The sequence below is a fragment of the Chrysemys picta genome, chromosome 6, assembly GCF_011386835.1.
Source record: "Chrysemys picta bellii isolate R12L10 chromosome 6, ASM1138683v2, whole genome shotgun sequence".
Classification (NCBI taxonomy): Eukaryota; Metazoa; Chordata; order Testudines; family Emydidae; genus Chrysemys; species Chrysemys picta.
Window position 1 is genome coordinate 70,405,920 of NC_088796.1, and position 27,271 is coordinate 70,433,190.

Genomic DNA, 27,271 nt, shown 5'->3' on the forward strand with positions numbered 1-27,271 from the left:
ACTTCTTAATTACATTGTCACCTGCAGGTGAGAACAGACGTTCACATGACAGTTTTGCCGGCATTGCAAGGTATTTACGTGTCAGATATGCTAAACATTCACATGCCCCTTCATGCTTTGGCCACCATTCCAGAGGACATGCTTCCATGCTGATGACGCTCATTAAAAAAATGTGTTAATTAAATTTGTGACAGAACTCCTTGAGAGAGAATTGTATGTCTCCTGCTCTGTGTTTTACCCACATTCTGCCATACATTTCATGTTATAGCAGTCTCGAATGATGACCCGGCATGTTGTTCATTTTAAGAACACTTTCACAGCAAATCTGACAAAACGCAAAGAAGGTACCAATGTGAGTTCTCTAAAGATAGCTACAGCACTCGACCCAAGATTTAAGAATCTGAATTGCCTTCCAAAATCTGAGAGGGATGAGGTGTGGATCATGCTTTCAGAAATGTTAAGAGCAACACTCCAATGTGGAAACTACAGAACCCGAACCACCAAAAAAGAAAATCAACCTTCAGCTGGTGGCATCTGTTTCAGATGATGAAAATGAATATGTGTTGGTCTTCACTGCTTTGGATCGTTATTGAGCAGAACCCATCATCAGCACAGACGCATGTCCTCTGGAATGCTGGTTGAAGCACAGAGGGGCATATGAATCTTCAGCGCATCTGCCGTATAAATATCTTGCAATATTCTCACTTTCACGTGACGTAAACAAGAAGTGGGCAGCATTATCTCTTGCAAATTGTAACCAAACTTGTTAGTCTGAGCAATTGGCTGAACAAGAAGTAGGACTGAGTGGACTTGTAGGCTCTGAAGTTTTACATTATTTTATTTTTGAATGCAGTTATTTTTTGTACATAATTCTACGTTTAAGTTCAACTTTCATAATAAAGAGATTGCACTACAATACTTGTATTAAGTGAACTGAAAAATGTTTTTTATTTTTACAGTGCAAATATTTATAATAAAAAAATATAAAGTGAGCACTCTACACTTCGTATTCTGTGTTGTAATTGAATTCAATATATTCAAAAATGTGGAAAACATCCAAAATATTTATATAAATAGTATTCTATTACTACTATTTAACAGTGCGATTAATCGCAATTAATTTTTTTAATCGCTTGATATCCCTACTATAAACCTTTTACTGCTGGTTTTAATTCCCTTTGCAAGCTCAAACTCTGGTTAGCTTTTGGTAGTTCACTTTATCTCTACACTTTCTGACCTCCAAGAGGTAGCTTTCCCTGCTGATCCCTGCCATCTTCCATTCCTTATAGGTGTTCTGCTTTCTCTTAATCACATGTTTGAGATGCTTGCTCATCTTCATCCACCTTGAAACCCTTCCCCATGAATTTTTCCCCCTTGCTTGGAATGCAGGCTTCAGATAGTGTCTGTAACTTTGATTTAAAGTAATTCTAAGCCTCCTCCACATTCAGATCCTTGAGTTCTTCAGTCCAGTCCACTTTCCTAACTAATTCCCTTATTTTTTTTAAGTTAGCTCCTTTAGCACCTTGATCATCCAGTGGCCCTACTGACTTTTTGGCAGGCTTCCTGTTTTTGATGTGCTTAAAAAAGTTTTTGCTGTTAGTTTTTCTCTTTTGTGAGCTGCTTTTCAAATTCTCTTTTGGCCTGCCTAATTATACGACTTGCCAGAGTTTATGTTGCTTTCTCTTTTCCTCAGTAGGATTTGGCTTAGTTTTTAAAGGGTGTCTTTTTGCCTCTAACCACCTCTTTTACTCTGCTGTTTAGGTTCTCTTACAGTTGTTTGTTTTGTTGTGTATACATTTAATCTGAGCTTCTATAAATAGTCTCGAAGGAATTTGTAGGCATTTCATCCTTGGGCTGTTCCTTTTAATTTCCATTTTACTGGTTTCCTCATTTTTGTGTAGTTCCTCTTTTTGATGTTAATTGCTATTGTGGTGGGTTTCTTTGTATATTGCCCACTACAAGGATGTTAAACTTAATTACATTATGGATGCTATTACCAAGCGGTTCAGCTATATTCACCTCTTAGACCAGATCCTGTGCACCACTTAGGACTAAATCAAGAATTGCCTCCCCTTGTAGGTTCTAGGACTAGCTGCTCTAATAAGCAGTCATTATTGGTGTCTAGAAATTTTATCCCTGCATCCTGCCCTGAGGTGACGTGTACGCAGTTAATATGGGAATAGTTGAAATCCCCCATTATTATTGGGGTTTTCTGTTTTTGTAGCCTCTCTAATCTCTCTGAGCATTTCACTGTCAGCAGCCACCATCCTGGTCAGGTGGTTGGTAGTGTATTCCTACTGTTATATTCTTATTATTCAAGCATGGCAATTCTATCCATAGAGATTCTATAGTACCGTTTAATTCATTTAAGATTTTTACTATATTTGACTCTATGCTATTCCACATATTGTGCCATTCCCCCACCAGCGTGACTGTCATTCCTATATATTTTGTACCCTGGTATTACTGTGTCCTATTGATTATCATCACTACACCAAATTTCTGTGATGCCTATTATATCAATATCGTCATTTAATACCAGGCATTCAAGTTCACCCATCTTAGAATTTAGGCATCTAGCATTTGTATACAAGCACTTACAAAATTTTGTCAATATTGAGTTGTCTACCTTCCTGTGATGTAATTGAATGGGACCCTTTTTCATTTAACTGTTTCTCTTCAGTTCCTACCCATACTTTATCAACTTCTGTCCTTTCCTCTTTATTAGGATATAGAGTTTCCCTTTTAATAAATCCTCCCCTGAGGGATGTGTCTGTCCAGACTGTGCGCTCCTCTGCACCTGTCAGCTTTCCCCCAGCCCTTAGTTTATAAACTTCTCTGACCTTTTTAATTTTACATACCAGCATTCCTGTTCTGTTTTGGCTTAGGTGGAGACTCCTTCCAGTATAGGGTCTTCCTTTCCCAAAAGTTTCCCCCAGTCCTAATAAACCTAAATCCCCCTTCACAACACCTTCATCTTGTTCACTCATTGAAATCCTGCAGATCTGCCTGTTTATCTAGCCTTGTGCATAGAACTGGAAGGATTTCAGAGAATGCTACCATGGATTTCCTGGACTTCAATCTCTTACCTAGCAGCATAAAATTGGCATTGAGGACCTCTCTATTACCTCCCCTGTGTCATTGATACCTACGTGACCACTGGCTGCTCCTGAGCATTGCATAAGTCTATCTAGATATCTCAAGAGGTTCACAACCTTCATACCTGGCAGGCAATTCACTGTGCAGTTCTCTTGGTCATCACAATATTTCTAATAATCAGATCCCCTATTACTATCACTTGTTTCTTCCTATTAACTGGGGTCCCCTCCTCTGCAGGGGTATCCTCAGTGTGAGAGGATATCATGACATCATCTGGAAGGAGATGATGTAGAACATGTTTAGAAGTGAATTTGGATGTTTCGTTAATATTTGTTTTACTGTTGCATTTTGTGTGTGTTTTTGGTTAATGCAAGCTGTCCCTTTAAGAACAAGGTGTAGCAGACTGAGAATGTGGTTGAGCTACGGAGCAAGTGTATGACATTTTGCAATGTGTTCAAAGTGTGGAAGACCCAGGGAGTCTGGGTAGGTTCCAAAAAAGTCAGAACTTGATTTAATAAACTTATCTTTCCAGAAAGCAAGGCTCATTCTCACCAACTGTCTCAGGGCATAGCTAATGAGCAATAAAGGTTTTCACCTATAGGTCATCAGTCTAAATCTTGCCCACTTCAGCAGAGATTAAAAGTTGTTCCCATCTCATGGATATTTGAGTCCCAGTTCCAGCTCCCACTTGTCAAACTCACCACCATGCTTTGTTCTAGACTGTAAACTCTTCGAGGCAGGAGCTATTTCTTACTCTGTTTGTACAATGCCTAACCCAACGGGGCCCCAGTCTCAGTTAGATCCTCTAGCCCAGGGGTGGGCAAACTTTTTGGCTGAGGGCCACATTAGGGTTCCAAAACTGTATGGAGGGCCCGGTAGGGAAGGCTGTACCTCCCCAAACAGCCTGACCCCCGCCCCCTATCCGCTCCCTCCCACTTCCCGCCCCCTGACTGCCCCCCTCAGAACTCCCGACCCATCCAACCCCTCCTGCTGCTTGTCCCCTGATCGCTCTCTCCCGGGACCCCCCCGCCCCTGACCGCCCCCTCCGGGGACCCCACTCCAACCCCCCCCCGCTCTCTGTCCCCTAACTGCCCCGACCCCTATCCACACTCACGCCTATCCAACCCCCCCATTTCCCGTCCTCAGACCACCCCCTCCGGACCTCCGCCCCATCCAACCGCCCACTGCTCCCTGTCCCCTAGACTGCCTCCTGGGACCTCCTGCCCATTATCCAACCCCCCCCCTCCACTCCCCGCCCCCTTACCATACTCAGAGCAGCATGTCTGGCAGCCGCACTGACCGGCCAGAGCCAGCCGTGCCGCCGTGCTGCCCAGCAGGCGCTCGCAGCCCCGTCACCCAGAGCACTGCCGGCACGGGGAGCTGAGGCTGCGGCGGGGGGGAAGGGGGACAGCAGGGGAGGGGCCGGGGGCTAGCCTCCCTGGCTGGGAGCTCAGAAGCCGGGCAGGACGGTCTCACGGGCCATAGGTTGCCCACCTCTGCTCTAGCCAGAGTTCTTGTACTGGGGGCCAGAATCTTCTTACTTGCTATAAACTGGGGAGACTTGACAACATTGTGATTGTCTCACACACACATTGGTGGGTAGGGGAGGTTCAGAAATCAGACAAATTAAAAATGGTTTAATCTTATTTTAATTATGATTTTTGGAGGCTGACTCAGGATTTTTTTTTTTCAGTGTTTGGGGGTGGTAATACTGATATTAACCCAGGTGCAGCCTGCAATAGTCACATGTAAAATGGCCACTTTTGAGCTTCAGCAGCTTCTCCTTCCCAAATTTAAAGGGTCTGCTACCAAAAAGGCATGCCATAAGAGAGTGAATCCACAATAGGGAGATCAATGATAACTAAGCAGTCATAGAAAGGAGAAGCTCCAGCAGAAGGGGGTGATTTCCTACCTTTTTTTTTTTTTTTTTTTTTTTTTTTTAAGTTGTAGTGATCCAGGTGGAAGACAGTCAGGTTTTTCAGACTTGACAATCTGGTGTGTTTGAAATAGTTATCCCTTTATTTTCATGTAGACGTACTTGGATTTCTGTTGTATCTTGCTTAAAAAGTACTGTGGTGTCACATGGGGATTGTCCCAAAGCGCTTTTTGAGACTATTTCACACTCTAACTGGTGTTACCATAAGAAAACTATTCCTGGTATGGGACCTCAGGGTTTTTTTTAAATATCCCTTTGTTCCCCCTATACAATTCATTTTCCGTCTTTAAACTATACATATTTCATTCTTCTAATCATTATTCCTAAATCACTTTCTCATATTTATTTACATAATCATTTTAATTGCTATTTTCTGAATTCCTTCTGAATTATCAACAGTTCTCTAGTGTTAGGGAACTGAACACAGTATTCTAGGTGTGATCTCACCAGTGTTTTATAAGGACTTGTCTACATGGTGCTTTAGTCCACACCAGAGGGATGTAGTAAATTTTAGTCCACATTAGTGTGTCACAAACTAACTGATTTGCATGGACCCTGCTGTTGTGCTCTAAAAGTTTCCTAGTGCACGTTAACTGTTACAGCACAGTAAATTTATTTTGGTAGACAATGTTTAGGTTCAGCATGAGCATATTGTTAAAACTTCATTCATATTAAAATGGATACACTTGTGTTGCTCGTATTATCAATAAAATGTGAAAGGATTCTTTTAGTATGGTATAAATATAGTGTATGTTAACATGCACTAGGGCAGTGGTCTCCAAAGTGGGGTGAGTGCACCCAAGGGGGTGTGCAAGAGGATCCTTGGGGGTGCGCGGCAGGAGGAGCGCCTTCTATTTATTTATTTATTTATTTATTGTGCTTCGTCAGTTCAGTCGGGAGTCCAAGCAGCCTTTTTTTCTTTTTTGCTTCGGCAATAATGGTAGAGCCGGCGCAACAGGGGGTGCGTGCTCAAAAATTTTTTACTGATAGGGGTGCGCGATCAAAAAAGTTTGGAGACCACTGCACTAGGGAACTTTAGGGTCCATGTGAACCAGTTAGTTTGCGACACACTAATGCGGGCTAAAATTTACACCCCTCTGGTGCAGACTAAAGCATTATGTAGACAAGCCCTTAGAGGGATTACTAAAAATTCCGGTTAACTAAGAGTTTAGGTGCGGGAGGGGACTCAGGGCTGGGGGTTGCGGTGCGGCAGGGGTCACAGGGCATGGACTCCAGGAGGGAGTTTGGGTGCGGGAAAGGACTCGGGGCGGGGGTTGGGGTGCAAGACGGGTTTCGGGGTGCTGGATCCGGGTGACGCTCACCTTGGGCGGCTCCCAGCAAGCAGCGACATGGCGGAGGCGCGGCCAGGCCAATGGGAGCTGCGGAGCCAGCACTCGGGACAGGGGTAGTATATGGAGCCCCCGTGGCCGTTGCATTAGCAACCCGAAATGTCGGTTTCTAGAGTTTTCTGGTTGGTAAAGTGCCGGATAACACAGCTTTTACTCTATTTACAATTCTAATTTTGATCATCATCTTCTGATCACTCTAAGTGGTAGTGACAAGAATCTAGTTTTCATTAGTTAAACAGAGGAAGATTTTACTTCCATAAAGAAATTTTCACCAGGTTTTCTACATCATTTGTATTTATTTTGGTATACAGTGATTAGGTTTGGTATAAGCATATCATTAAAGCTTTGTTCACATTAAGACGGATACGCTTGTGTTGCTCACATTAACAGTAAAATGTGGATTCCTTTAGTATGGTATAGATATACTGTCTGTGTATCATTCTATCCACCCAGAAAGTGTTTGTATTTGGTTGTGAAGTTTAAATAATAATTTAACTGTACTAGCCTTAGCCTCCAATAAATGCATAGATTGTGTGACATTGCAGAGGAGACCGTTGTTTGCTCCAATTCTGTTATACTTCTGATAGTGATGTGAGCACAGCTGGTGGAGGATGGTGTTTCTGTGTCTCACAGCAAATCCTTTGTCTTACAGGGCTATAATCCTCAGAGGACATGCTTCACTTTCATCTTGCAATTTCGCTAAGACAGTCAGTCTCAGCTGCTAATTATTGAGGCTAGAGGTTATGAAATACAAAGCACAGTTCAATGGCTTTGTGAAGCTACGACATTGATGCATTCACAGCTTAGAAAGCTTTGACTGATAAAGTGTACTCCATTTCTATATGTAATGCCATAAACTCTTGCATTAACAGAGGGCACCTCAAAGCAAGCATGATTCAGGCTCACATGAAGCAGAGAGGCAGAATGAAGGTCAAGGAGCAGCAGAAATCAGCATGGCAACTACTGGTAGTGGTCAGGTAAAGTAAATACTTATTGGTAACATTTTTAAATATAAAAAATATGTCGCTTTTATGAGTGTGATCTGGAAATTCTGCTGTAGCTATGTAATTGTGCTTCAATGGATTTCTTCAGATGTATTAATTCTGAAAAGGCTGACATTTTTCTTTATTTGCGTTGGGAGGGAAGAAAGCTTTCAAAGCTGTTACAAAGGATATTTTAATGAGATGGAATATTTAAATATTCCATAACACAAGACTCTATTTTCTTTTGTTTAAAATGGTTAACATGGATACGTTTAAGCGGGGATAAGCAAATCGTTTAATAGAAAGAATGATTTTTTCCTATTTGTAGGTATTTGTTTGTTATGATTTAATGATGGAATTTACTCAAATTTCAGTTCAGAAATGATCACTGAAAACACAACTATTTAAAAAATTAAGTGACAAGTTTCTCATTATAAATAATTACAAATATTATTGTAATTACAAATAATTCCTGTTTCTTAGTTAAATGCATTACATAAACCCCTGGAACCAAAAATCTCATCAGAGGTAACCTCCTGCATGTGTGCTGAAGGGTTATGTACATGCTCATTTCATATTTGTCATTGCTATTCCTTTAATACTGAAATATATTATGGAGTGAAATATAAGACTACACTAAATTCTTTAAATGTAAATTTCTTTAATATTCATCAAGAGTAGGGATAGTTTTCTTTGACTAAATAATTTAATATATTGATTTATTTTACTGTGCTGTAATACCACTTGCTTCATTATCTCTAACTGTTGCTCAGACTTTCATTTTAGTAATTCAGATTCTTATAACCTCAAACAATAATATGACAGTGCAATTCATATGTAAGATTTTTCTGTTTGTTACTTTGTGTTTGTGGAATTATTTCAAACTCTTTTAAAGCATCGTACACACAATGATTTGTGAGAAGGATTATGTCTCTGGTATGGCTCAAATATTTGATTAGATTAAACATTAAGCATAGTCCCTAATTTTTCTATTAAGATATATTTGATCACAGTTTGGAATCCAATTCTCTTTGCTACATCTGAGCAGTTGCCTGAGGCCCCTACTCTAATCCTGATGACAGCATTATTCTAAAGGAGAAAAAATAGTTCAGTGATGCTTTTGAGCTGAAAGCATGTTTAAATAATTCATGCATTGTGGCCACATGTTCTTTCTCGTGTGAATGGGAAGTTATTTTGCACAAGAGAGATTTTTTGGAGGGGGAGGAAAGGAGTGCCTGTCTTGTACCCAGGAAGAATCATATCCGTTAAGGAGTAGCTCTCTTACTTTGATGTTTTGGGCATAGAATTTGAGCAGTTTTGAGTTAATATCAAGCTACAGGAGGAAAATACTATGGCTATGGGATCTGAATTTGTGCTGCTATGAGACATAAGGGGATTATTTACTTTTAGTGCAAGGGTAGGAAAAGGAGGCTTAATGGATTGGGCACTAGTGTTTTATTTCTGGGAACCCAGATCAATCCACCTTGTATCCTTGAGCAATGAGGATTAAATAGAGTGCAAAAAAAAAAATCAACCTAATTGTTTGGGGTTAGCTAGTTTTGCAGTAAGATGAGCAATGCGAATTGACAATTTGCCCATTGGGGACAGTATTTTTCAGGACTCAGTCATGTTCTCTTCTGTACCACCTCACATCCTCTGCTCTGCTTTACTGTGCTGACAGCAAAATAAACTTTACTAAAATCTTGATTTTTGCAACCTGTCTGTAGGATTTTGATGAATTTCTCTGCTTTATTAGTAAACTGCATCAAAATACAGGAAAACAATATAAAGGAAGAAAAAATAAAGCACAGATGAAACAACAACAAGGGCATGAAAGAATATAAGATTAAAAGGAAGGAGAATAAAAGGGGAAATTGTAGGGAAAGATGCTACACAAGAATGGGATTGAAGCAAGGTGGGAGGCAGGAAGGAGAGCACATGAGAATTGGGGAGAGAAGAGAGTCTACACAAGAAGCATGTAAGTTATCAACTTTGGTCTCTTGCCAGTTTGTCAAATCAGTTGCTACCTACTTTTGGTGGTAGTGATTTCAATTAAGTCCTTAGTGCACCAGTAATAAAGATAATTGGGTTTGATTTGGGCCTCTTGGCAACCTCAAAGTAGAAGGGGCCAAAAGACTCAGCATGTTAACTACCTCTAAGCTCTGAAGAAAATAGCCTGTCCAGATCAGGGTTGATATACACCGCTACCTCGATATAACGTGACCCGATATAACACTAATTCGGATATAACGCGGTAAAGCAGTGCTCCGGGGGGGGGGGGGCGGGACTGCGCACTCCGGTGGATCAAAGCAAGTTCAATATATCGCGGTTTCACCTATAACACGGTAAGATTTTTTTTACTCCTGAGGACAGCATTGTATCGAGGTAGAGGTGTAATTGTTGGGACAAAATAGAAAAATGTGTGCTATTTCTGTCTGCACCATAATGGGCTTTAATATCTAGTGTTTCCAACTTGCCATTTTTTTACCTTCTTGGGTAGAATGCACATATTACAATTAATCAATAGTGTAACATTTTTGGCACATTTTGAATAAAAAAAAAAATACACTGAGTGTGTAACCCTGAGATCACAACTTGAAATCAGTTGAGTTGAAAGAGATGCTGTCAACATAAAAATAGTATTAGCCATATATTAATAATTATACCTTGGATTATTAAAACTGAAAGAACTGTAGACGTCTACTATACTTTTCACTGTTTACAAACTTCCTTTAATTTTTTAATTTCTCTCATCTTGGACAAGGGAAATAAGGGCTTGTCTATATGGAAAAGTTATACTTGTATAAGGAAAGGTGTGAATTTAAACTGCTATAGTTATACCAATGTAATTTCCCATGTGGACACTTATTCTCGAATCAGAATGACTTTTTGTGACTTAGTTTTTGTTGCTTTAGAAGCTATTTAAGCTAAGCTGAAAAGAGCCACTCTTATTTCAGTATAACTGGAAAGATTTCCTATGTAGACAAACCCCAACTGAAACTTTTATTTATAATTAGTTCCCCATTCAAATTCAGAGTTCTGTAATGTTTGAATGGCAAATGCTGCAGGGGAGTGGTGGTCTTTTTGTTTATAAAACCGCTTCAGATGGACTTTTAAAAAATTATGGAAGTATTTCTAAGTTTTATAAAACCTTGTTTTTGTAAAATCTAAATTTGGGGCAAATTTTGCAATGAGATTATGTGACCAAAAGTAGGGTTTGATAGAATTTACAACCTGAGCAGTAGTTATTCTGCTATTCAATATGTAACTTCACTTTATTCTGTTGTACTGTAGAACTGTTTTTATTCACAGACAAATTGTATACCATAGGCAGGGATGGTCTTGCTAAAACACAGGCTGAGGAGTCAAGAGTCTATTCTTGGCTCCTTTACGTAATATCTGATCAGTGTTCGTTTTCCCTTTTTTTAAAATGAGAATGATACTTCCCTGCCTCACAAGTATATTGTAGGACTTAATTCATTAATGTTTGTAAAGCACTTTGAGATTCTTGAATAGAAGGTGTTAAGAAGCTCTAAATATTGTTATGTTCATTGTCTAATTATTTTTCAAAACTGTGTTGTGAACACTTTCTTTCTGTTTGTCCATAAATGATAGAAATACTAAGTTGTTTTCTTACACTGTATTGGTTTATAAAGCACTTCAAGGAAATATGGCTTCATTTAAAACAGCTGTTAATTAGGTCTTAGAAAATGTTTTGGGAAAAAATGATCGTGAGTGAATAAAATAGTTTGAAAATAGTTTATTTTTATTTTTTTGCACGATCAGTTGCAGGATTGGGGTCACTTAGCCAGTGGTCAGATATTCAGAGAAACTGAGCACCATAGCTCCCCGTAATGCCAGCGGAGTGGTGGGTGTTCAGCATCTGTGACAATCTTTGGTGCATAAATAAGAATTTAGGTAATTAACTTTAGTCACCTATATTTGAAAATTTTGGCCTAAGATCATACTGAAGAACTTCTTACTCATTCTCTGTTTCTAGTTTGAATAATCTTTTAAAACTAGTATATTTAAAAAAAAACCCTACATTTAAAACATTTTAAACTACTCTGGTGCAGGCTTTTAAATGTGACTTAATCTGGTCAAATAACATGTTTCTTGTTGGATTTGCATCTGTGATTCCACCACAATTTGGGGGTTTTGTTTTTCCCTCCAACATTAGGGTCCTTCAAGTACCTACAAATCTTAATTATTATAACAGCCAATTGATTCTAGTTTAATTTTTAGATGACTAAAGGGTAGAATTAGTTAGATGGGCAGTATACTGGTATGGTTTTGGTATAAGGCTATGTCTATACTACAGACCTTACAGCCGCATAGATATACTACTGCAGCTGCGCCACTGTAAGGTCTCCCATGTGGCCGCTCTATGCTGATGGGAGAGAGCTCTCCCACCAGCATAATTAAACCGCCCCAATGAGCAGCAGTAGCTATGTTGGTGGGAGAGCATCTTCCATTGACATAGCTCTGTCTACACCAGTGCTTTTGTTGGTGAAACTTATGTGGTTTTTTTCACATCCCTGGGCGACAAAAGTTTTACCGACAAAAATGCTAGCGCAGACAAAGCCTAAGTCTCTATCACAGTACCCACTGTACAAGTATGCAACATATTTTTGATATGTCTCTCTTCTATTAAACAGATTCTCTTTAATCACTCTCACTTGTTTGCTGAGAAGGAGGGGAACCACTCAAAAACAGAAAAAGCTAAAGAGGCTTGCTAAGAGTATAAAAAACTTGAATTTGATTTGCTTTAGTTCTATTAAACGTTTAGCCTGGTGGTGAGGCTTGGGATTAAGATTTTAATTCCCTATTCTAGTTTTAAATACCAGCTTTTAAAAAACAATTATTTAGTAGTCGTTTCAGTAAAAATTCAGTTGTAAAGTTAATATTCACTGTAGAATATCTGTATATGAATAGCCATAATTTTTAAAATCGGCTAAAAATAGCCATATCTTAAAACAATAAAATTTTTATTATTGTCCTTTGATCTTGTCAATAACGTCTGACGCTGACTGATTATGTTAATATTTTCACTGGTAATACAGAAGCAAATTGCAATAACTATCCAAGATCCCTACTTCCTGATGTCCAGGTTAGCAGCGATCTGAGATTTCTGCAGAGGCAGAATATTCAGCCCCAGAGGGGCAAGAGTGTCTAACATCTCTCTGCTGTGACTCTTGTGATCAGTATAAGAGTTCCTTTGAACTGCAAGAAAAGCATTTATGCCTTAGGGAGAAGGAGCTTTAAAACTGGGGGGTGGAGGAGGTTTCTAGAGGCCTAGAAAAGTATGAGAGAATTTAATCTTTTAACTTTTGGAAGAACTAGAAGTTTTTGTTTTGTGCTGCTGGCCTGAAGGGGGAGACTGCATGATTTTGGATCCATCATCCCCTTACTATGTCCTATTAGTAATGTGTTACCAGAGCTACAGGTCAAAGGATGGGAAGCTCCTTGGAAGTCCCCTGCCTTCGCTCTATTGTAGGGAGCTACTATGGGAGAAGCTCACCTAGTAGAGAGCTGCCGGCCCATGCACCAACTCAGCTAAAATTCTCTGCTGGCACTCAGCTCAGTCAGGAGATAACATGCAGTCCAACTCAATAGAGCTACTCTTAGATGCCCTAAACAGCATGTAACCTTCCATTAAGTGAATGAGAAGGGCTCTATCAGGGATCATAAGCAAGCAACTAGAATTAACTTTTAAAAAAATATATACACAGAAACCAAAAAAAGGAAAAAACCCTACATAAATTAAAAAATAGGACAAGAAGAAGAAAAGAGAAGAATAAAGAACAGGGAAGAGACAAAGGGGACAAAAAAAGTAATGGTGACAATTTGATGGTGTCCAGATATAGCCAAAGGGGGCACCAATCCACAGTGTTTTTCTAGAGGGTCTCCAATAAATAAAAAAATTAAAAAACCTCTTTTCGCTCGACAAACCAGAACTGTATCCGCCACAGATTTGCTTAGCAGCTTTCATTTTTGACCCCACAGAATCTCTTTCCTTGTCAATTTTTGAATGACTAGTTGTATTCTGAAGTGGTTGAGTTTGTGGGGTTGTGAGAAGCAGGGTCCGGATCTGTAATATCACTGATGCAGAATTCCTACTTGTTCTGTATAAAATGGCCTAAAAGCAGAGTCTGGTTTGTAGTCCCTTGTTCTTGCTTTTATCTGCTGGTTGTTGTTGTTTATTTCAATTCTCCTTTCTCTTGATAGAAGTAGTTATTTTAAAACTCACTCAATAATTAATTTTGTTGAACTGCTTTGAGAGAGAATTAAGGGACAAATGAGTAATAAGCCATCTTTGTGAATTTTATTTAAGTAATTTCCAAACTGTATTGCAGATACATATTAATTAAAACACAGGATAACAAATTATGATTGCAAACATGACTAAATGGTCAAATGCTGAAACTAAAATAGTCAACAGTTGGCCCTTCAGTAAAAGACTTTTGGATGCTACCTAATTGTTCTTTAAACTTGTAGGGTTCAACTGCTCGAATGGACCATGAAACAGCCAGTGTTATGAGTACCTATTCTGTTCCTCGAAGACTGACAAGTCATCTGGGTACCAAGGTAACCGAAGATTACAAACCACAGGTCGCTAACGCTACATTTTTACTAATACAATAACTTCATTGTTTCTACCAGTACTATTATATTCACTGAATGATCTTTCCACACATATTAATTTCATGGAATTTAATTTTTTTTAATAGTTTTTCTCAGGCTTTTAAAAATATGCATTAAAAATCCTTCAATTTTAGAAGAAAATATGAATTCCCATTGGTAGAATTATTTGTGATGAATAAAATTTGATTGCAGGAAATTGTTGGAGCACCTTAAAACCTTGTATTGTTATTAGATGATCCAGATGATTGGTGAAAATGAACCCATCCTAAAGACCAATTTTTTGGTATTTGAAATGGTCATACAAGACTGAATTCTTGAAATAGATGTCGTTTTTGAGAAACTCTCTAAAATGTGACCTGAGCCATTGATGCTACTAAATCAACATTAAGAACAGGAGTACTTGTGGCACCTTAGAGACTAACAAATTTATTAGAGCATAAGCTTTCATGTACTACATGCGCATCCGATGAAGTGGGTTGTAGTCCACGAAAGCTTATGCTCTAATAAATTTGTTAGTCTCTAAGGTGCCACAAGTACTCCTGTTCTTTTTGAGGATACAGACTAACACGGCTGCTACCCTGAAGTAAATCAACATTGTGTCACTAACATAGTTACAATATGTGAAAGAAACAGTCTCATTTGACTAAAGAGGTGTTAAATTAAAGGAAACTGGGAATTTAGCATTGCAGTAAAATTTCATAATCTCACTTCCATTTTTTAAATGAAAAGATAGGTTCAAGTGCACCTCATTTTGTGCCAAAAGTAGAATTCCAGCATGTATTTATTCTTAGCAGCAAGTAAATGAGACACATCAATGCAAAGACTTTAAGGAGTTCCTTTTTTTGTGAACTGTGTGTTGAGCAGAAAAAACACTTTCTGTATTAAATATTCATTATTTAAAAGTGCAAAAATTTATAACATTATTATCAATCACACAATTTGTGTACCAAAGAGGTAGCAAAGATATATTGATTACATCAAACATTTCATTAAGTCTTTACAAAGTATGGTATTAGAAATTTTAAGTGCAATCTATACAGAATAATTTTTTTTAAAAAGGTGGGGTGGGAGAAGTGGAAAAGCTTGAATCCTTCAATTTTCTTTCTAGTGTTGATAGAAATTGCTTCCATATCAGCAGGACCATAGCACCAACTTTCCCTCTGCCCCATGGGTGCTCAACCACCACCTCGCCCTGCCCCAATTCCACCTCCTTCCCCCAAGTCCCCACCCCTACCCCGCCTCTTTACCGCCTCCTCCCTGGAGCATGCCATGTCCCCACTCCTCCCCCTTCCTCCCAGAAAGTCCTAAGTGCCGCCAAACAGCTGTTAGGCAGTGGGCAGGAAGCGCTGGAAGGGGGGGAGGAGCGGGCACGCAGTGAATTTGGGGCAGGAGGAGGTGCGGGGGGGGGCAGAGGGAGCTTGGCTGCCGGTGGGGGCGGAGCACCCGCTAATTTTTCCCTGTGGATGCTCCAGCCCTACAGCACCCATGGAGTCGGCTCCTATGAGCAGGACTGAAAATATTAGTTTAGCAATATCTGAAGAAGACTCAATGTCTGAGCCTTCTTCAAGAGACGCAATGTCACCAGTAGGATTTTTGGACATCAAAACTATTTCTCTCCAGTGTCTCAGTATTCAATACTTTAATTTTATGTGGCTGATTCTTTAAAATAAATAAATAAAATCACCTAGAGATGGGAGATTTTCCCAAAATGAATCCATAGTATGTCAGGGACATGGTTTCAGAGGAGTTCTGCAGAGAACCCTTACGACACTCATATGTCAGTGAACACATTATTATTTATTTTATGCAGTTATTGTAGACTATGCTGTCCACTAAGTAAACTGTGCTAATAGCAGGCCATGAGAGCTTACAGTCTAGAGCAGTGGTTCTCACCCTGCAGCCCAATCAGCACAGAGCTGTAGCCCATGTGACGTCCTCAGGGCCATACAGTTAGTATTGGATGCGGCCCACATAACACATTGTGGGTCGCATATGTGGCCCACAATGGTAAATAGGTTGAGACCCAATGGTCTAGAGGCACTAGACAAGTGGTGGGCAACCTGCGGCCCATGGGCCGCACATGGCCCATCAGGGTACTCTGCTGGTGGTCGGTGAGACAGTTGTTTACATTGACAGTCTGCAGGCATGGCAGCCTGCAGTTCCCAGTGGCCACAGTTCGCCATTTCCAGCCAATGGGTGCTGTGGGAAGCGGCGCAGGCCGCGGGGACATGCTGGCCACTGCTTCCCGCAGCTCCCATTGGCCGGGAACGGTGAACCGTGGCCACTGGGAGTTGCAGGCGGCCCTGCTTGCGGATGGTCAGTGTAAACAAATTGTCTTGCGGCCCGCCAGAGGATTACCCTGATGGGCCATGTGCTGCACTAGGCTGTACAAATTTACATAATCCTTTTCTTCTAGACCACGGTCACTAGTGGACCTAGTCTCTGAGGTAGACCGTAAGGGCTTGTCTAAAAGGGAAGTTAGTGCACAGCAAGTTAGGGTGTGAATTTACAGCACATTAACTACTACACACTGATTCCCTGTGTGGACACTTACTGCACAGTAAAGTGACGAGTAAGTTAATGTAGACTAGCTAGTGTGCTGTAAATTCACACCCTAACTTGCTGTCTACTAACGTCTCTGAGTAGACAAGCTTTAAAGCTGCTGCCACAGGTGTCTGCCCAGAGGCATACATTAAGCAGAGTATATTCTCTTTTGAGAGTACAAGTGTGCCAACTCCATAACATATTTGACTGTTCCCAGTCCAGAAAGTGAGGCTCTGTAAACCTCATTTCTCAGGCACCTGCCATTGTACTGTCACAAAGCTGGCTCACGGGCTCTGTCAGGTTTTGATTCTATCATTTTTACATTTAATATTAAATAGTTTGTGGATACATATGATCATATAACTTTACAATGTTTAATACGTCTACTTTTTCAGCCATTTAATTGATTATCATAAGTGTTAGTAAAATACGTGATTTTCTGAATACTCAATCTAGTATAAATTACCAAGACGCACTCAAACTTTTACATCTTGTATAACACAGTGGTTTGATCTTATCGTCTGTCATGTTAGATTTTCTCATGTATGTCATAGGATATTTTGTTGAACTTGTGACCATTTGCAGCAATTTAGCTAGGATTAGAGAATCTGATCTATCTTAGTATTTGGCAAATCTGATTTCTTGTCTAGCTGGTACATATGGGATGTCACTCTGCAGAGACTCATCAACTGCTTCTTCCCTGTCCCAACTGGGTAGCCCGCTTATGAGTAGCTTCTCAAACCATGGGTTTTTAATGTTTTTATGTGACTGCCTCAAGAATCCCTCCTAAATTAATACTTAGATGTGAAATCCATGAGGGTGCTCTGAATTTGGTATCCCAGTAATATGTATATTTGGTACTTTAATAAGGTCAGCTGAAAACAAAGCTGAAAACAATTATGAACCAGATCATCTGGGAGAAAGAATTTAATCAGAAAAATGTGAATGATAATTGGGACTCATTTAAGAACACCTTACTAGATGTCCCAAAAGCCACAATTGAAGAAGAAGGCTGTGCTGGTTTAAAAACCAAACTGGTTTAGAGGGGAAATGAAAGCAGCTGTAAAAAAAAAATTTTTTTTTAATTATATAACAAATAGAAGAAAGGGGGAAGTTGACAGTAATGAATATAAATAAGAAGTTAGGACCTGTAGAAAATTAATAAGTGAAGCCAAGGGACACAAGGAGAAATCTATGGCCAGCAGAGTTAAGGACACTAAGAAGGAGTTTTTTTAAATGTATTCGGAATAAAAAGAATCTTGACAATGATATCAGTCATTACTAGATGGAAATGGTAGAATTATCAATAATAATGCAAAAAAGGCAGAAGTGTTCAATAAATATTTCTGTTCTATATTTGGGGAAGAAACAGCTGATCTAGTCTCTCCATATTATGATTATTACACTCTTTCCATTCCATCTCTGGAGGAGGATAACCTCCTGAAGTTAGACATTTTTAAATCAGCAGGTTCAGATAACTTGCATCCAAGAGTTTTTAAAGAGTTGTCTGAGGAGCTCATTGGACAATTAATGTTGATTTTTCAATAAGTCTTGACACATTGGGGAAGTTCCAGAAAACTGGAAAAAAGCTAACGTTTGTGAAAATCACAGAATCTGTGACAGACACAGAGCCCTATTCATCACTGACCATTTTAAAATCAAGATTAGATATTTTTCTAAAAGATCTGTCCTAGGAATTATTTTGAGGAAGTTCTATGGCCTGTGCTGTACAAGAGGTCAGACTAGATGATCACAGTGGGTCTTCTGGCCTTGGAAACTATGGCTCTATAAACATATTTAACTTGCACTCTAGCAAATTATTTGTCATCAGAGAGCACCCTTTAAATGAAAGTATTATTCATGTAGATAAATATCTGTTTGAGAGAAAAAGAATTCATAGTAGACATATCCTGGCTTGCTCAGGCTAAAACATTTTCATTAATATGCTATTGTTTTAATCCTTTAGTACAATGAAAATCCAGAACTGTTCAGTAGAGGTCTAGATGAACAAAAGTATATATCAGATATCACTGTTGTTTCATTCACATTACTACCAAGTGGATTCATTATAATTAATGTTTTAAACAGCAAAGAACCAATAATAATTATGCAATTATTTTTTTAAAATGATACAGATTCTTGCACAATTGGGGGATGGGAGGGATTTTTTTCTTGCTTTATATATCATCAATCACTTCATTTCAATTTGATGTATCTTTTTTTTAGAAAATGTAACTGTGTTTTTAAAATCATTTGGCCTACAGGTGGAAATGGTGTATTCTTTGTTGTCAATGCTTGGTACTCATGATAAGGATGACATGTCACGAACTTTGCTAGCTATGTCTAGCTCCCAAGACAGCTGCATAGCCATGCGTCAGTCTGGATGTCTTCCTCTCCTCATCCAGCTTTTACATGGCAACGATAAAGACTCTGTGTTATTAGGAAACTCTCGGGGCAGTAAGGAGGCCCGTGCCAGAGCCAGTGCAGCACTGCATAACATCATTCACTCACAGCCTGATGATAAGCGAGGCAGACGGGAAATCCGTGTACTCCATCTTTTGGAACAGATCCGAGCTTACTGTGAAACATGTTGGGAATGGCAGGAGGCACATGAACAAGGCATGGACCAAGACAAAAATCCAAGTATGTCTGTCATAATGCTTTAAAAATGGCTAACAATATATTATACAAAAATTTTAAAACAGTGAGTTCCATTTTAAGCTGAATTTTTGGGTTTGGTAGAAATATATCTGAATTAAGGATCTTTTTTCATATGAAATGTTTTTAAACAAAAATCGAAGTAATATCTGAAAACAGAATGTCTCATCTGTAATACGTGCTGTCTGTAAATTCTCTGTGGAAGATTGCTCTTTAAATCATTGACTGTCTATCTCATAAAAGGTATAATCCCAGTGATTTTTTTTGTATACTCTATACAAATTTGTATTCATACTCACTGCTGTTTTGTCTTGTTTTAATGTATGTTCTAAACACTGAATGCACAAAAATTTGTTGTTTTTTTAAACCTACCTTTTTCTCATCCCGTTTTGGTTTGGTTGGTTGTTGGGGAGGTTAAGGTAGGCACAAAAAGAGCAATCTTGTTCCAATCAATTCAGTATAATGCAAACAACTATTAAAAACACAGTTTGATATTTGTTTGATGTTTCTGACATACAATCACAGCCTTGTCAATGTAAAATGAAATTTTTTCAGATAGGTTTGAAAATTTATGTAACCCTTTAACTTCCCTAACTGCATTTCTGATTTAAGGGAAAATTACAAAAACAGGCCCTGATCCTCCAATATGTTCTATGTTGGTGGTTCTTCATGCCCACGGGAAGTACCATTGAAATCAGTGGGATTGGCATTGGTGCAAGATGCAATCTGATCTCACTACAAGGATCAGACTGCAGAATCAGAGCTCATGATGACATCCTAACACAATCTATGGCCTAGACAAAATCTGGTACAAAAATGTTTAGAACTACAAATGCTTCCTAGTGTGAGATAATGCTAATTATCCTTCAAAAGGAAGGAACAAGACAATTTTATTTTTGATACTGCATTATTAAACACAACCAGAAAACTTCACCTATCCCACTCTCTACACTCCAAAGCCATTGTCAAGATAATTAGTAAATTAAATTCATTAGCATTAAAATTTGTGTCTTGTAAGTCTGTGAGTATGGAAATTGTTTTTGTTAGAATGATCAGTGACTTTTGTCTTCTCTTGCATTTTCTCAGTGATCCAAATCCTGAAAAAGTGATCTAGATATTTACCTTAACTTTTGAATCTCTTGGTAAGGCTTATCTTTTTGATAATGCCCTTCTAATATACCAAGTCAATATTAATTGTTCCCTTTTTTCGGGGACAGGGCCAGCTCCAGTTGAACATCAGATCTGTCCTGCAGTGTGTGTTCTGATGAAACTTTCATTTGATGAAGAACACAGGCATGCGATGAATGAGCTTGGTAAGATGAAATATTTTTCTCTATACAGCTGTTGAGAAGTTTGATAGAAGTTTTAACTTTCCTTTCTTGTACACTTAATAGAAATCCAGTAGGTTTCTCTGTCACCAGTTCAGATCGATCAAAGTCATTGCTCAATACTTCAGCAAATCTGGCCCCTGATGTCTTAATTTAGGCACCCAGAAAATGAGGAGTACAGTTAGTGCTCACCTTTACAAATTTGGTTTCAAAGACTTACCCAGCATAACATAGTGACTCTGTGACTGAGGCAGGGATAGAATTCAGTTTTCCAGGGTGGCATTCAACAGCTTTAACCATGAGACCATCTTTTCTCTTCCTGCAGTCCTCTGCCTCATTCACTATTCACTTTCCAGCTTCTGCAACACATGCTGCAAGGCCCTGCAGGTAATAGCCTCCTTCACTACACAACCCTGATTCATTCTAGAGCATGGTTCATCTTGTGCACAGAATGAGGCAGGATCCTCTGGGAAAATGTGATGTAAAGATGGTATGATAATACACATGCACAAGGGGCTGAATTAGGGTTGCAGAAGTTAGGAATTCTGGCATTTCCGAACTTCTGAATGCTTGACTTTGCAAGCTTAACATTCTTTTAATGTAGTTTTATGTGAAATTTCCTACATTTTAAAAAAAAAACTTATTGAAACAAGAAGACCCATCTATTGCACATATTGACCCCCCCCCCATAGGTCACCAGCAGGACTGGAACCTCTAGATCCACAGCACAGACCTCTGTCACTTGAACTGAAGGAGTAACTGATAACAGTAGTACACTATTATCCTCTCTGTGAACCAGCCACTCGAGGGGATTAGATGCACACTTCCAATGAGTTTTGCAGCTGTTTGCTGACAGCAGAGGAATGGTAAATCCTGGGTTTAATTCTGGGTTTTGGAGGAGAGTGTTCTCAAATGGTAATAGACCTTTTTGCACCACCACTACCCCTTTCTCCTTTCCACCTCACTGGCTCCTGTCTCTGTCCCACTCTGCTCCTCTTCCTTAGGGTTACCATTCGTCCAGATTCCCCCGGACATGTCCGGCTTTTTGAGCTAAAAATAGCGTCCGGGGGGAATTTGTACATTCCCGAACTCTTCCCCCCCCCCCCCCCCCCCCCATGCAGAACGTGCGCGGCTAACAGGGCAGCCGGCCGGATGGTGCCACTTACATGGGGCTCCGACAGCCAGAGAGAGCCCCTCCTCCCCCCTGCAGCAGAGCTCACTCCCTCCCTCCCTCCATTCGCAGATCGTCTCCGGCAGTCTGGAGCTCCTCCCTGGCTCCTCCTGCCCAGCGTGCCGGGACGAGAGGCTCAGGCCGTTCCTGAGCAAGCTCACAGAGACATTAGGCAAAGGCTAACAACAAGGGGGCCAGGGGGTCGGAGAAGGGGCAGGGAGGTTCTGGAGGGGGCAGTCAAGAGACGGGGGGGCTTTTTGGGGTTGGGGGTGTGGAAAAGGTTTTGGGCAGTCAGGGTACAAGTAGGGGGTAGGGTCCTAGGTGGCATTTTTGGGGGGGTCTTAGGAGGGGGCAGTTAGGGGACAAGGAACAGGGAGGCTTAGGTAGGGGTGGGGTTCTGGGGGGCAGTTAGGAGCAGGGGTCCCAGGAGGAGGCAGTCAGAGGACAAGGAGCGGGGGGGGAGGGTTGGGAGTTCTGGGGGGGGGGGGGCTGTCAGGGGGTGGAGAGTGGTTGGATGGGGCATGGGAGTCCCGGGGGTTTGCCTGGGGGTGGGGGTGTGGATAAGGGTTGGGGCAGTCAGGGTACAGGTAGGGGGTACGGTCCTGGGGGGCATTTGGAGGGGGTCTTAGGAGGGGGCAGTCAGGGGACAAGAGGCAGGGAGGCTTAGGTAGGGGGTGGAGTCCTGGGGGGCAGTTAAGGGCAGGGGTCCTAGGAGGGGGCAGTCAGGGGACAAGGAGCAGGGGGAGGGTTGGGGGTTCTGAGGGGGGAAGTGGGAGGGGCAGGGGCGGGGCTAGGACAGGATGGGGTGGGGCCAGGGCAGGACAGGGGCGGGGCTCCTCCCATCCTCTTTTTTGCTTGCTGAAATATGGTAACCCTACTCTTCCTCTTGTCTTCATCTGTTCTTACCCTTGCCCCCTGACCTCCCTCCAGCTCCTTGCTCCTCTGGATTTGAGTCTGGGTGCATCCCCTTTTTCCTTCTTACTGTCTGGGCACCAGAGGCAGCCCCTGGCAACTGGGAGGAGCAACTGACTCACAAGTCCTGCTCAGTCCTTGCATCCCCGGGGTGGAGCTTGCTCAGTCATGCTGTAAGGATGGCACTTGCTCAGTCTAGTTGGCACATAGGCGCTTTGTGGGGATAAAGCGTGCTCAGAAGGATTCTTCAGAGAATTTAGCTGCCTGGCCCTAATAAGCCTCAACTGAGTATGTGCAAACAGCAGTTTTTGAGGAACTTACATGTTGGCCAAATTTGTGTTGATTTTCATGAGGATAGCATGCGACAGGCCACCCAGATCAATTTGAAATCTCTGCTCCAGAGCATGCAGGTATGAGTGCTGCTTAATGAAATGGTTGTAAGTAGGGCTGTCTGTCGATTAATCGCAATTAACTCACGTGATTTAACTCAAAAAAAAATTCATTGTGATTAAAAAAATTAATCGCACTTAATTGCAGTTTTAATCACACTGTTAACCAATAGAATACCAATTGCAATGTATTAAATATTTGGATGTTTTTCTACATTTTCATATATATTGTAATTGAAATCAAAGTGTATATTTTTTTATTACAAATATTTGCACTGTAAAAATGATAAAAGAAATAGTATTTTTCAGTTCATCTCATACAAGTACTGTAGTGCAATCTCTTTGTCGTGAAAGTGCAACTAACAAATGTAGATTTTTTTTTTTGTTACATAACTACACTCAAAAACGAAACAATATAAAACTTTGCCTACAAGTCCACTCAGTCCTACTTCTTGTTCAACCAATCGCTAAGACAGACAAGTTTGTTTACATTTACAGGAAATAATGCTGCCCACTTCTTATTTACAATGTCACCAGAAAGTGAGAACGGGCATTTGCATGGCACTTTTGTAGCCGGCATTGCAAGATACAGTAACTCCTCACTTAGAGTCATCTAGTAAACGTTGTTTAGTTATGTTGCTGATCAATTAGAGAACATGCTCGTTCATAGTTGTGCAGTGCTCCCATATAACTTCGTTTGGCAGCCGCCTGCTTTGTCATAACTGCTCCAATATAACTTCGTCTGCTTGCAGAAAGAGCAGCCGGTTGGAGTTAGCTGGTGGGAGGTTGGAACCAGGGTGGACCGGCAGCCCCCTATCAGCTCCCCACTCCCCTAAGTTCCCTGTGCTGCAGCCGCCCAGCAGGCTATCAATTGCCAGCAGTTCAGCTGTCCCTCCCCCCACTGCCATGTGCTGCTCCTGCCCTCTGCCTTGGAGCTGCTCCTGGGAGCCTTCTGCTTCCTGTACGGAGGGGGGGACGGACGGACGAGGGGGTCCTAATGTCAGGGTGTCCCCCTGCTCCTGCCCCCCTCTTACCCCATCTCCATAGAGCCGGGGGGAGGGGGGAGAAACGACAAGGCTCAGGACAGAGGGAGCTTGCTGTCAGCCGCTGCTGTCTCAACTTGCTGATCTACTTAAAAAAGTAATGTACTTAGAGTGGGGTCAGCATACTTAAAGGGGCAATGCGCATCTCTCTCTCTCACACACACACACACACACACACACACACACACACACACACACACACGGTGTGTGTCTCTGTCTACCATGCTGTCTCCCTTCCCTCCATTTGTGCTGCCTTGTAGAGTGTGAGGCTACATTAACAACGTGTTAATCCTTGAGGGCTCAGCTGTTCTAGTTCATCATTTACCAGTAAGGCATTCCCTGGGAAATATCCCACCCTCTGACTTCACCACCTCAACCAAGCTTCACAATCATCATTGCTGTGTACAGTATTAAATTGCTTGCTTAAAACTTAGAGTGAGTGTGTGTGTGTGTGTGTCTGTGTAGTCTTTTGTCTGGTGAAAAAAATTTCCCTGGAACCTACCCCCCCCCCCCCATTTACATTAATTCTTATAGGGAAATTGGATTCGCTTAACATTGTTTCGCTTAAAGTCACATTTTTCAGGAACATAACTACAACATTAAGTGAGGAGCTACTGTATTTACTTGCCAGATATACTAAACATTCGTATGTCTCTTCATGCTTCGGCCACCATTCCAGAGGACATGTTTCCATGCTGATGACGCTAGTTAAAACATAATGTGCTAATTAAATCTGTGACTGAACTCTTTGGGGGAGAATTGTATGTCCCCTGCTATGTTTTAACCGCATTGTGCCATATATTTCATGTTATAGTAGTCTCAGGTGATGACTCAACACATGTTGTTCATTTTAAGAACACTTTCACTGCAGATTTGACAAAATGCAAAGAAGGTACCAATGTGAGATTTCTAAAGATAGCTACGGCACTCGACCCAAGGGTTAAGAATCTGAAGTGCCTTCCAAAATCTGAGAGGGACGAGGTGTGGAGAAGTCTTAAAAGAGCAACACTCCGATGTGGAAAGTACAGAACCTGAACCACCAAAAAAGAAAAACAACTGTTTTTCTGTTGGTGGCATCTGACTCAGATAGTGAAAATGAACATGTGTCGGTCGACACTGCTTTAGATTGTTATTGAGCAGAATCCGTCATCAGCATGGATGCATGTCCCCTGGAATGGTGGTTGAAGCATCAAGGGACATATGAACTTTAGTGCATCTGGCACGTAAATATCATGTGACGCCAGCTACAACAGTGCCATGAGAATGCCTGTTCTCACTTTCAGCTGACATTGTAAACAAGAAGCGGGCAACATGGTCTTCTGCAAATGTCAACAAACTTGTTTGTCTGAGTGATTGGCTGAACAAGAAGTAGTACCAAGTGGACTTGCAGGCTCTTAAAATTTTACATTGTTTTATTTTGGAATGCAGGTTTTCTTGTACATAATTCTACATTTGTAAGTGCAACTTTCATGAAAAGGAGATTGCACTACAGTATTTGTATTAGGTGAATTGAAAAATACTATTTCTCTTGGTTTTTTACAGTGCAAATACTTGTAATCAAAGATAAATATAAAGTGAGCACTGTACACTTTGTATTCTGTGTTGTAATTGAAATCAATGTATTTGAAAATGTAGAAAACATCCAAAAATATTTAAATAAATGGTATTCTATTACACTGCTCTACAGCCAAAATGCTTCTGAAATAAATGTAGTCAAACTTTACTAATTCTGGGTCACCGAGAACAAAAAAGATGCTTAAAATTGTTGATTGGCTCTAGTTTTCAAGATATGCTATTGGGTCAGTATATACGACCCTTGACTTGGGAATGGCGGAGGATAAGTGAGTTATAAAGGGAAGGGATCTCAATTTAAACCAGAAATGACTAAAATACATCTTTGACTGGATCTATGAATAAATCGATGACTGGGTTTGGACAGTACTTGCTTTTTAGGCAAAACAATGAATGATGCAATCTGAAGCTGGTATTGCGTCATACATGATCTGAATTGCATCATGTTATTCCTAGAAGTCATGGATGTTGCAATCATAACGAAGCTTAAATCACTCTGATGAACAAATTGCCCTATATCAACTCTAGAAATCATACAGTGTCGTGCTCTCTTATTTGTCAGTGTTTGATTTTGCAAAGGGACACATTTCTGTTTAGCCAAAGTGAGCAGAGATGCCTCGTACTTGTGAACAGTGCAGATAACTTCTGCTATGTTTGTGGTGAAGTGACTTTTGCATCACAGAAGCGCAGTATAACCACTATGGTTAAGAAAGCCTATCACCTTTCTTTTGGCTGCAAAATTGGAGATCAGGACAAGAGGTGGGCCCCACACATATGCTGCAACACTTGTGCAACAAATCTTTGCCAGTGCTTGAACAGGAAAAGGAAATCTATGCCTTTTGCAGTGCCAATGATTTGGAGAAAGCCAACAGATCGTACCAGCAATTGTTACTTCTGCATGGTGCCTCCAGTTGGGAAAGGTGTCTCTAAGAAGAAAAAGTGGACTGTGCATTATCCAAACATTCCATCAGCTATACGCCCAGTACTCCACGGAGAAGGACTGCCAGTTCCTGATGCACCAGAATCATTCTCACTTGAGTCAGACAAGGAAGAGGATGAAACTTCTGGTCCTGAACCATCAATGTTACAGGACCCACATTTTCTCCCATCCTCCTCCTCTGAACCACACCTCATAACACACGGTGAACTGAATGACCTTGTCAGGGATTTGGAACTACCCAAGAGTAAGGCAGAGCTGTTGGGCTCCAGACTACAGCAGTGGAATCTCCTGGCAGGTGATGTTAGGGTTTCCATGTTCCGTGACCGTCAAAAGGATCTTGTCCCATTCTTCTTCCTGGAAGGTGATCTTGTAGCCTGCAACAACATCCATGGTGTGATGGCAGCCCTCAACATCGTTCACGATCCAGATGAGTGGAGACTATTCATTGATTCATCGAAGACGAGTCTTAAAGCTGTTTTACTGCATAATGGCAATGTTTTGCCATCAATTCCAGTTGGTCATGCAGGCCATATGAAGGAAACCTATGACAACATGAAACAACTTTTGAGGTGCATAAACTATGACCAACATCAGTGGCAGCTTTGTGGCGATGTGAAGGTTGTTGCTCTCTTGCTTGGTCTGCAGACTGGATACACAAAGTACTGCTGTTTTCTCTGCGAATGGGATAGTCGTGCAAGAGAT

The 27,271-nt window shown here is 40.8% G+C and overlaps 1 protein-coding gene across 10 annotated transcripts in view; it reads left to right on the plus strand.

The window, feature by feature from the left end:
• The window catches only part of APC (APC regulator of WNT signaling pathway), a 193,897-nt gene that overhangs the window by 144,187 nt on the left and 22,439 nt on the right, over window positions 1-27,271 (plus strand). For 7 of the 10 annotated variants that reach the window (XM_065550310.1, XM_008169993.4, XM_042840454.2 and 4 more), the window contains 4 exons: window positions 7,257-7,361; window positions 13,866-13,979; window positions 18,821-19,199; window positions 20,432-20,527. In XM_065550310.1, coding sequence (XP_065406382.1) covers window positions 7,257-7,361; window positions 13,866-13,979; window positions 18,821-19,199; window positions 20,432-20,527 — 694 coding nt within the window. The remainder of the gene's footprint in view (window positions 1-7,256; window positions 7,362-13,865; window positions 13,980-18,820; window positions 19,200-20,431; window positions 20,528-27,271) is intronic. The other 3 variants (XM_042840453.2, XM_065550311.1, XM_065550312.1) reach the window with 1 other exon arrangement.